General features: G+C 47.7%; 1 protein-coding gene across 2 annotated transcripts in view; it reads right to left on the reverse strand.

Moving 5' to 3' along the window:
* Positions 1 to 12116, reverse strand: part of ASXL2 (ASXL transcriptional regulator 2) — a 115754-nt gene that overhangs the window by 58303 nt on the left and 45335 nt on the right. For both annotated transcript variants that reach the window (XM_083827901.1, XM_083827902.1), the window contains exon 4: positions 7923 to 8085. In XM_083827901.1, the coding sequence (XP_083684027.1) occupies positions 7923 to 8085 (163 nt within the window). The remainder of the gene's footprint in view (positions 1 to 7922; positions 8086 to 12116) is intronic.

The following is a 12116-nucleotide window of genomic DNA, read 5'->3' on the forward strand; positions in this document are numbered from 1 at the left end:
GGGGGGAAGAGGAAGCGGGAGCGAGCAAGCAGACGTTCCTACTGCCTGTCCTGAGTTTTCTTGGATACCAAAAGGATGAGCTCAGCGGTGAGAAGTGCTGCGGTGTCCCCAGGGACCCTGCAGGGGCTCAGAGCCTCCAAGCGAGCGGGGCCGGCAGGTTCCTGGGGCTCCTCGACGCGGGGCTGCAGTGGATGGCAGCGAGACGAGGAGGAGGAAAGGGAGAATAACAGAGAAAGGAAACAGGCACTGCAAAACAAAAACTAAAGAAATCACCAGCAAAGCAAAAAGCACGCAGGGGAAGCCCCTGGTGTGGTTGCTCACTTCCTACGGCTTATCACTGACACAGCAGCACAAAAAGTCACCGAAAACGGAAAATTTGTCAGTAGGGGTGAATTTGAGCCTGTGGAGAGGAATAACACGTGGCCATACAACACACGTCCATTTTCACATTTTGCCAAAAGAGGGAGCTTATCAGGAGCACCAGCACCAACGCATGCGTTTCTGGAGCCAGCCCAGCCTCCACCCTGCACAAGCCCCGGTGCCACGGAGCAAAACCTCTGCGGTCACACACGGGGATTCACACCAGCATCCACAAGCACGGGTTTCAGGACATTAGAGCTTCATTTTCCTACAGCGCTCCATAAAAAGAAAAGGTCATTCATTCCCTCTCATAATGTAACAGTGAAATGTACTTACAACTTCAGCGTTACTCTAAATGACTAAAAAAACTCCAAACCCTTATAAAAGCCTTTTAAAGAGTAAAGAACTTATTTCTGACTTTGAACGTTCTCTTGTGCAACGCAGGCTAGGAAATCTTGCATGAAGTCTTGCATGAAGTTTCTGACTTCCTGGCCAGTACAGTTTTTTGTTTTTGCTTTTACATCTAGAGGGAAATCTCTAAAAATATTTCATGTGCCATGTCGTGGTAATACTAAACACTTCATAAAAAGAAGAACCCCACCGAAAGACAGAAACAGGTTAAAAGGAAATTAAACAGCTCATTTATAAGGGCAAAACACGTGCCAGGGGCAAAGACATCACTTAAATTAACCATTGTAGCCTTCTAGAGAAAATGTTTATCAGACATCAAATATGACTCAAGATTTAGAAATAAATTTGCCTGGTTTAGCAACAGGGTAAAGGAGATGACCAGCAGGGTGCCCACGGAAGCACGCTCCACCGATGCCATTCATCATACACGATCTATCCAGCAGGCAGACACGGCTTGCTGGCGTGGAAAGCTCTTCTGCAGAACAGAAGGGTAAACGTGATTGCAAAGAATTGCCATGGTGCCACGGGAAGGGGCACTGGAACAACTGGGATAACTCCGTGAGGACAGAGGGCAGCATAAGGAGCAAAGGGAAGAACAGCAGAGCTGTACAGCCTGCGTGATGAACTCTGAAACAGCTACCGGTGCTCAGGACAAGGATCCCACTCACCAGATGTAACTCCAACTCCGCTCATCAGCAAGTAAAAACGCAAAGACTGTTGCGAAATATGACGGAAAGGAATAAGCATCAAACATTGAGCTGTTAGAAAATAAAAGACATCATTTTGTGTATTCACAGAACACGAACGTTTTGAACCGAGTGTGCGTTTCTGCCCAGCGACCTCAGAAAAGGTAACAGTGAAACTGAGAAAGGTTCAGCAAATGAAAGAAGGAGGGTCAGAGGGGTCGCACAACGACCAAGTGAAAAACCAGCAACAAAAAGAGAATGGCAAAGGCCAAAAGGATCACGGCACACTTACTGCGCTGTGCCGGCAGTGCCGCGGGGATGAACAGGGACCTGCTGGAAGACCCCGGCGTGCCGGCACTGCCTTGGCAAGCGGCCGTTACTGTGGACGTGCTGCTCAATGCAGAAATACCCTGTGATAGTCCTCAGAAGCTGATACGCTCAGGAAAAACAACGTGCCTTTAAATGAGATGCAGGTTGATGGAACATCCAGCAACCAGCAGCTTCTCCGAAGGGTGCGCAGGCTCCAGGCAGGACGGCCTCCTGCGGTCCGGCACACCAAGACCTGGCTGCGGCTGACGTTCAGGAACCAGCCAAGCCAGACACAGGTTGAGATCAGGAAACAAATTTTCCGCAGACATTCCTTCAGAGGAGTAAGCAGAGACTGTTCAACAGGGTCAACTCAGGAATGAAATCCACTCCTTGGCTGCCACCGCTGTCGCTCCTCTGGTGGAGGCAGAGAAGAAAACCAAACCCAGACACCACCTCGCCAGTCCAGGGCTCACAAAAGCAGTCCTGCTTCTCAGCTCTTGCTCCCTTTGGTCAGCTGGGAATTTTTGCATCCCTCCCCACTGCACGCTGCTCTCGCCCTCCTGTCTGAGTGGATCCAAGTCAGACCTCCTGTCCTGGTTCCAGTTAGGACAGAGTTAATTTTCCCTCATAGTAGCTGGTAGGGTGCTATGTTTTGGATTAGGATGAGAAGAGCGCTGATAACATGCTGATGTTTTAATTGTTGCAGAGCAGTGTTTACACCAGGCCAAGGACTTTTCGGCTTCTCGCTCTGTCCTGCCAGCGAGCAGGCTGGGGGTGCAGCAGGAGCTGGGAGGGGACAGACCCAGGACAGCTGACCCCAACTGGCCAAAGGGGGATTCCATACCATCTGACGTCATGCTAAACAATATATAGGGGTGGCTGGCCGGGGTGGGGGGGCCGGCTGCTCGGGAATAGGCTGGGCATCGGTCAGCGGGTGGTGAGCAATTGCATTGTGCATCACTTGTTTCGTACACATTATTATTAATACTATTATCATTATCACTATTATTATTATTGTTATTATTATATTCCTGTCTTAATAAACTGTCTTTATCTCAACTCACCGGCTTCACTTTCCCGTTTCTCTCCCCCATCCCAGAGAGGGAGGGGGGAGGGTGAGCGAACGGCTGTGTGGTGTTTAGCTGCCAGCCGGGTTAAACCACAACACCTCCTCACAGATCCCACCAAAAGCAAACCTCCTTCACCTTCTCCATTAGCAGTTTTCGGTGGGACCTGACCTCTGACTCAGCTCATCGGGTGGCAGCAGAGTTGCCAGGACTGAGACCGGAGATGCTGCGTGTGTCCTTTTCCTTGCCTGCTCTCTGCACCCTGCTTTAATTAGGCATTGGAATGGGCTGCCCAGGGAAGTGGTTGAGTCACCATCCCTGGAGGTCTTTAAAAGATGTTTAGATGCAGAGCTCAGTGATATGGTTTAGCGGAGGACTTGTTAGTGTTAGGTCAGAGGTTGGACTGGGTGACCTTGGAGGTCTCTTCCAACCTAGATGATTCTGTGTTCCTGTGAACTGTCTGCGTGTTTTATTTTCCAGAACCGTGCCCCAAATCAGACATAACAGTTTCAGCTAAGGCATCATCGGTGCTCGCTGCACAGCAGAGCAATTCCGACCTCACAAGCTGTTCTCCTGGCGGTGTATTCCCAGGTGAGCCTTACCCTCACCGCAGTGCTGCCACCGACTGACTCGTTCGTGGTCTGTGCTATCGCAGCATTCTTGCCAGAGCTCCTGCCTAACCAGCTCCTTCCAGTTTTGTGTTCGTGCCTTTATTTTGTCCTTCCTAAATGCAGTGAATATGCACTTGTGTGAGTTGTAATCTTAATTTGGACTTCATCAGTTTAGTGAAGGTGCCACTGCATCCTGGCTCTGTCTTCCATTCATTCTCTGGCAGGTCTCCCCTCGCGTCCTGCCGACTCTCCTGGCTCCCAGGTGCTGCGGGTGCTGCCTCACCTGCACGCTGAGCTCTGCTGGCAGATGCACCAAGGTTGTCTTGATCTGGAATAAGCCTCCGCACATTGTTTCCTTTAGAAAACTATCCCGGTTTCCGGCACAGTCACAACTGCAGCTTTTAAAAGCAATTCATGCAGCTTAAGTAAGAGAAATGATTGTAAGGACATTGGGTTTGCTCTAAGATGTGCGGCTCATCCTGCTCTGCTGAAAACTGAGAGAAGTAGAAATCACAGAATCACAGAAGAAAGTAGTACCGTCTCGTATCACAGCAGCGAGATGTAACAGAAAGCACCTGGCAGAGCCCTCAGATTCTGAGATGCAGCAGAAGTCCTACCAACCAGAACACTTATTTTATTCTGTCATCTTCTGGATAGTCTCTGGTGGCTCCCAAAAAAATAAAAAAGAAAAAATCAGTTTAATGCTGAGAAGAAAACTAACATGGTGTATGGTGCTAAACAAACACGTCTTGCTGTCCATCATGTTCTTCATGTTCATGGTGGCCTCTACTACTCAGCATTTGAAAGAATGCACTTCCTTTTAATACAGCCAAGTGAGCAAAGCTGACTGCAAAGAAAAGACGTTTCAGGTCAGCTTTGTTAACATCAGCATTCAGAGAAATCCAGTATTCTTTCCCCCTCGCTCAACTTAACTCACTGCTTGTAACAGAAGCAGCAGGAATGCAGAGTGCATTGTTCAAGTTGAGAAGAAGTTGTCATACACCTGGGCTTTCCAAACGGCACAAAACACAGTAGAGTTGTGTCTTTTCTAAAGAAAGCAGCGCAGCAGAACGTGCAATTGCAGCCGCTTCGAGCAGAGCAGAAAGGTATCCTCCAGAGCTATCCCTCCAGCCCCACACCCAGTCCTCCAGGGGTTTCGGCTTGGTGTTTCTGAGGAATGTGCTAAATCTTTAAGTCGGTACGTAAAGAGAAATTTTAATTTTGCTGGGGAAGTCTGTCGATGCAAAGGGACTCATGGTTGATTTACATTCTGAAGCATGAAATTTATCTTTGGCAAGTGGCCTCTGAGACCTAAGTATTTCCAGAAACATCGCTTTATTTCCCCAATGCAACATGCAGAATTACAAGTAGCCATTTCTTAAACCTATTACGAACCAAGAAGACAATGGAGGAGGCCGAGCTCCTGTCCAGGGGAAGACCTCAGACGAAGTCAGCCTCACATCCATCTGCCCGCCGGTAACACCGTCACAGCAAGTCTCAGCACCACCACTCGGTTCATTTGTTCAAATGCATTCTGACTTCCAGATACACAAACCACCAGGCAACGTGCTCTGACACACCGCCTGTCGCTGCTTTCCAACCCATTCCCCTGCACGGAGGTGCATCACCTTTTGAGGGAACTCACTCCTACTCATGCACAGCATTTCAGTATTTCAAACCGAATACAGCCAGTGGTTCCACGTGTCCTAGGGGTGACTTCCCTTTATGCCTCATCCTGATGGCCAAAACGTGGTGCTCAGCAGGCAGCGAGACGAGCAGTCCCCTCCTCTGCTTGTGAGCAGCCAGGCTGCTCAGTGCGGTGCTCACAGCTCACTGCCGGCTCAGCTCCGCCAGCAGCAGCCAAGGTGAGAGCTGCAGAGAAGAGCAGAGCGTAGATGGTGAAACAAACGCCCCCCAGTAGGGCATCTGTGCGTCCCACAAAGGTCGGGCAGCTTCCACCGCTGCTCGCTCCCGTGTAACTGTAAGACATGAAACCCAGAGGCAAGAGAAGCAGCCAGCCATGGCACAGCGCCTCCGTTTGCATCCATCACGGACCCATAACAGCCGAAATATGGGATGCACTTGTGGGCAGGAGGCGGGATGCACGGACTCGGAAAGGTTTGTCTATAGATACTGCCAGCCAGCTTACGGGATTTAAACTGGGTTGTACATTCAGGATGACTGCGCTTCAGTTTTCACTCCTGCAGTACCGTGCTAGCACAGGTGAAATCCAGGCTCCACGGAGCTCCCCTGGGTCTGGAAGAGGCTCAGTACATCCACAGCCCTAATTAACCGCGCAGAAACGCCACCCCTGGTTCAGCAAACACACACTTTGTTGTTCGCAAGTCTCTTAAAGGGAAGCTTAAGGATAAAGTCATCTCCCCTCAAAAGCTGGTCACTGTGTGACACTAAGCAGTAAGTTTGTTAATAATTAAGAGTTACTCACACAAAGGAACGCAATCCGCAGAGGAACAGAAGGAAAACACTCAGTAACACCGCTGACCAGAATCACATTGCTAATACTGAAGTTCTTGACCTCCAGTGCACTGAAGCACATGAAAATATGATCTTTATGCTGAAGGTCAAAATGCCATTCCTAAAAACAATCAGATCAGACAACAAAGAAGTTCAAAATTGCTTTTTCGTATTTGTCCTGAAACTGTTATTTTCAAATTCTCTGCTTTGAGGTGTGGGTAACTTTTGCTACCCATTTCAGGCTACAACCCCCCTTCCTTCTTCCTCTGGTTCCCAAACCACACAGGGTCCTGGTTGTTCAGCCATTCGGTAACGGGGTATATGAAACTTTTATATAGATGTGTACAAATATAGCTACACAAGCATTGCGATCTCACTGTAAGATACATTTTCTCTTGCAAGTTCATGTTCCCCTTTCCAATTTTTACATAATATCATAATGTTGGAGGTGCAGACAATGTACCCAAAAAACCCCTTACTGACCAAATGTTCTGAGAGGCTTTGTTAGAAATGAAAATATTTTAGCCAGACTACCTATAGCTTTCCTTTAAAAGGATTAATTTGTAGTCAAGTTTTACTTCTAAATTTTTAACGTGTACTTTCCTGGTATGTTAACTGCTCCAATCCTATCTAACAATTTCTTTTTGTTGCTTGCACTGTGACTACGTGGGAAGCCCCACGCAAGGTCTGGTTCCCACAAGCCTTGCACGTCTCATGGACAGAAGGGTTTGGCGGACCCCACTGCTCTATAATAAGGCTTCAGTGGCTTTAGAAAACCACTTACACTAGACTATCCTACTGTATTGGAAATAATTTTTTGATTTTGTTTCATTTCAGCCAGGAAATTCTGTGCATGACTGCATAGAAAAGGAAAAAGGAAAGGATCAGATTAAAGGGAAAGCTGTAACATCGGCAGCTGCATCAAGAGCTCTGCAGGAACACCCAGAAGGGAGAGGTGCAGCCTGCTACCCCTACTTAAGGGAAAGAGTGAATGAAGAATTTCTGATAAATGTATGTTGCACCCTCACATTTTATTATGATTTTTTTTATTAATTCAGCATGTGACATCTAAATAGATAAGCAGATTTATGAGCAGAATTTTGAAGGAAGAATGAAAATTCAGACAATATTTGTCAAATGAACAGACATGGGAAATAGAGGGGAGTAAAAGGGGGAACTTCAAGTTTATTACTAATACATGATGTAACTATTGCAATGCATTGGCTGAGAGGTGTTCGTTTCTGCTGGTCCTGAGAGAGTAAAACAGCATGATATGACAGTATCCAACAAGATACATTGCCTCCTCAGAGTGGCAAAGATATCAGGATGAAGAAGAATTCATCAGAGTGAAATGCATTCATTACCTTCACTTGGTACTCCCCTGCAATACCAAATATATTATTTCGTGTAAAATCCGGAATCTAGATAGCCTCAAAAAAATTGCTGAAATTTACCATATTATTTAAGGTCGTGATTTAATATTCAACTGAACTGAATACCTAAACATCGTTTGGTTTACGAGGGAAGAGAGTCCAAAGCAGGACAGGACAGGAGGGCTGTAGCCCAGACCCCATGGGACCCCTCGGTTCCCACAACAGGCCGTCACCTCAGAGCTGCGGTGCTCACTCCTAGCCAGCGTTGCATCCAAACATCGCCAAGAGAGGCCAGAATCAAAAGGTGCGGTCATCTCAGGAAAGGAGGGGGATGGCAGAGAAAACCCGAAAGAAAACGATTCCGCTGTTCCTAGGTCTGAAGCACACTATGCTGGTCGCTGACCTGCATCAAGCTGTAAGTACAGACACCTAATGAAAGATACCTTGGGTGCCTCGACAGTGAAGCTGCTCTTGTGACATGAGTTCTCGCCAGGAGCACAAACAGTAAAAACAGGCCTCAGGCTCCTGTAACGGCCTGGCTGTACAAGGGAACAGATTTGACTGGCAAAATCCTCAAAGTCCTTCACCAGAGACCGTGTCAAAATCACCACTCCTGGAAGGGAAAATTACCTTTCCTTTTCCACCTGCTTTTCTTCCCGTCCTTGTTAGTGCACCCATTGCTGCTGCTGCTGGTGCTGCTGCTGCTGTTCTCGGAGCTCTGCGAGTCGGACTGCGCGTCGCTGCTCTCCTCCGAGCCGTCAGAGAGCTCCTTCAGCCCGTCCGGAACGTCCTTCTGCAAACGAAGCACGCAGGCGAGTTACCCACCCCACGACAAACTCTCTAATTAACGCAATTCTTAAAAGGAGCACTTTGCTTTATTTGCCAAGCACTCGCTGTTGATTTTTTATGCTTGAGAGCTACGTCAGGACTGCTTAGCTGCCGGCCTCAGAGGCACACCGCCTTTCGCCAGTCCGTATGAAACCCATACCCGCTGCCGCGGCTTCTCCACTCCCCCCGTCACCACCTCACAGGCACACCCTTCCCTACGCGCCCCTTTAGTTGTCTGCTCCGTCCTCAGCCACCAACTCTAACACACTTCTGCATAACGAGAAAGGCAGCCAGCTTTGGAAGGTCACGCCAGAGGAAACAGAACGTGCCGGTTGGGCGGCCGGCAGCCCCGGAGACCTCTCACTTCCCGAGCAGGAAGGCCTGCCGGCACAGCCCCCGCCGCAGCAGGCCCGGCAGGGCCGTGCGTTCACACACAGGGCTTGAGGCTGCACAAAGCACCAGCGGCTGTGCTCGCCTGTCCGCACCTAAGCCCAGCCTGCCCTCTAGTGATCGGCACCACTCCGGTTTTAACCTACTTAGCGCTAATTAGGGACAGCACCTTGAAGCCTGCCGACTGGGACCTCAGTCGTGGCCGTCACCCCGTCCCGACGCCCGAAGCCCCTCGGTGCGCCGCTTGCCGATGGGCCGTGCACGCAGCGCAGGGCAGAGGCAGACACTGAATTAACGGCCCAGAGTTACCTATAAACCGCAATCCTAGGGAGGACGTCACCAGAAGCAGAGAAGAACCTTTCTATTTATACCAGGCGTCACCAAAGCTGGTAAAAATGAAGCTTGCCTACTCCTAATGCTCACGCTCCTTTCAGCGAACCCTCTTTATGTCGTAACTCTTGGAAAGATGACTTTAGTAAGCTGGGACATTTACCTATTTTTCTGATTTTTTCAAGATGTCTCTTTTAAAGTCTTCCACCTGGTCGTCTAGCTACCACTCCTACAGATGTGTCTCCTAAGACGGTGTGCTCCGTCTTTATCACGTGTGGTAAAAGCTGAACTGGCCAGACTTCTCCAAATCTCGGGTTAGAAATATTCCTGCAGACCGGAATCTCCCAGGCTACCGGTGAACAGAAAATCAGTCATGGGCCTTTCCGATGCAATGGGATAATAAGCACGGGGGAAGCAATAAATAAAAATGCAGGGGGGTACCAACCAGATGCACAGAGGGTTCCCGGGACAATGCCGACCACCGAAAGGCTCCAGCCGCTCACCGATGGACCATCAAGACCCTCCAACCTTGGGGAGGGCCAGCTTGAATTTTTTAAGTAATAAGATGGGGAAAGGGAGGAAAATGAGGGTTCTGCTTGTTTGCCTTGGTCTGAATTTCCAAGAATGACAGCTGTTTTTCCCAAGAACTTTGACTTTTAATTAACAACATGACCTTCAGTTTCTCTGTCTATTGACATCAATACGTCAATTGTTCACTTAAAATGTGATTCCTTCCAGGCAAGACTAAACCTTACTGTACACCTCTACAGCCTGAAACAAATTCAGCCCCTGAAAGCTCATCCTGCACACGCAGCCATTGCAAACACTGAAAAATATTACATTACAAGAAATTGAAATACCAGAAGTTACTAGAAATTCAGCACTTTTGCTACAAGTTTTTAAAGGTCATGTAATTTGGTTTATTCTTTAGTATTTAAGAGTGCTTGGAGTTGATCTTCCCCAGGGAACCAAGCAGAGTGTTCAGACTGTCGGAGAAGTGCCCAAGGTGTCCTTACCAGGGCACGTGCATCTTGTAGCTTTAAGAGGAGCACTGCTGGCCGACCCGTGCCGTTACACGCCACTTCAGCCACAGCGCACACCCACGGCATCTCAGCATTTTTAATCAGATGACATATTATCAGTGCTTCCACCTCTCCATGCAAAGCTTGGCTATTGTGTCTGAAAGGCAGTATCAGTAAAACACTGAAACAGCCCTCTCCTGTCAAGCACAGGTGTGCCTGAAGCTGTACGTCCCCCACCTCCACGCTGCTTGTTACAAAAGCACACTGCTGTGTGTAAGACCTGGCCTCATGGCCTTAAGGAAATCGCTGCAGCTTAGTTGAGAAAGTAGCCACGTTTTTGAGAGCTATAAACCACGTCTTATGGGCTCTGTCTTGGAAGGGTTCCTGTTCACCACCATGAACAGACTCACCGCTCCGAGGCATGGAGTGCTCGGTGCGCTTCGGATCACAGCTGACTGCTAGAATTAGGCAAGATTTGGGGAAAGTAGAGGATTAGGTATTTGATAACAGAACTAGAAGCAAAGGGACAAAAAAGAGCAACAACAAAATCCTATTAACAAATATTAATGAAAAATTTGGTTTGATTTCTTGCTGCCCTTAGGAATTCTCCTTCGAAGCATTTCCTGGCAACCACCACCAGAAACACCAGATCCTTTAAACACGATTTCACGGAACTGACATACTCCTTTGTTATGGCTCTCTAATCTGTCTTACATATCTTTACAATCAAATCTAAAAAAAAAAAAAAAACTGAAGGGAGATCCTGGCAGCCTACCAGTCTCCTTCCTACTTGGATCGATGACACAATAATCCGGTTCAGGGAGCCAGCAGAACTGCAAGTACAACTTTGCTTTACTTGCCAGGGATTTTATCAGAAGCTTTCTCTCTTAAGCAGTGTGATTTACCTGACACCTGGCTCTTCTTCCCTCTACTGCAATGGCCATCCCTGCTCCTCAAAGCTTTCTAATGGACAAACCAGCACATTTCATTGATCATGGATCCCCCAAAGGATTTCTCTTTGAACCCACCATCTTCACAACTTCTCCTCCTGGCATTGCACTGGGACCAAACATGACAACGGGGACCAGAGGATGGTGTGACATGGCTGGCTGACACAGCGGCTTTCTTGACACTCCACCAACATTACCACCTCCGGATCACACAGCCCCAAAGAGGGAAAGACAACGACAAAACTGCCGTGTCCTTAGACATGCAGGAAACAACGGGGTTTTGGAATAACTCGACCTGCTAGTCTAGCCTCCTGCCTAAGACAAATCATTACATTTAATGAACTTATTCCTACGCTGAGTTAAATAACATTGGAGCTTTGCTGAAGCTTAACATTAAGAAAAATAACCAGTTTTAACTTACAGTTCTCATGAGGATGACAAACGGAGCTACCACAGCAGCTCTGATGGGTTTTGTTGTTCAAATGCATGCTCACTTCCAATCTGACTTTGCTTAGATTTAAGCTCTTGACGTTTGATCTGCCTGTGACTTATGCCATCAAAAACACGCTCGCAATCTTTCAAAAGAGATCTTTTTTTCATATCTAGAATTGTTTTGTTCTTTGAAACTTTTCAGCATGGCTTGGCCACATCCTGACACAGAATTCACAGACAATTACTCAACCACTCGTCTGCTACAATATGTGAATCTTTTCCTGAGTCATAACGTTCTGACAAAACACCTTCTTCCCGCTCTCGACTTAAGGTCGGCATTCCTTACGCCTAAACCAGAAAACTTTACACATTTTCATAATGAAACAAATTGTGTAAGAATGAGACCCAAAAAGACAACTACCTTCCCTCCATTGTTGGCTGTATCTGATAGTCCTTACCTTAAATATACATCCTCCTACCAACAAGATGTTTTATACTTTCACTTCAATGCACTGAAATGAGGCCAATCTCTGTTTGGCACAACAATGTTCAAAGAAAGAAGTTTGTGGGATGTCTTGCAAAGGAAATTTTGGAAGCTCTGAAGATGTTCTACTCTGATGGCACGTCAGCACCAGCACACAGCTCCCAGGTGACAACCTTTGGTGTCACTTTATGTGCTCAAGGAATCGTGCCTTTCCAGTTTACAGGGTGGAGGCAGAAGACGGTGAGAACAGGAAAGCATTTCTCTTCCATTTTAAATATTTTAGGAGACGAATCTCATCTTAGAAGTTACTGTTGCTGTCCAAGGAGCATGGGGTGAGATGAGGAAAGCAGCTCCAACAGAGACATACACTGAGGGGGTCTGTGTTTAG

The sequence above is a fragment of the Anser anser genome (assembly GCF_964211835.1).
Source record: "Anser anser genome assembly, chromosome: 3".
Classification (NCBI taxonomy): Eukaryota; Metazoa; Chordata; class Aves; order Anseriformes; family Anatidae; genus Anser; species Anser anser.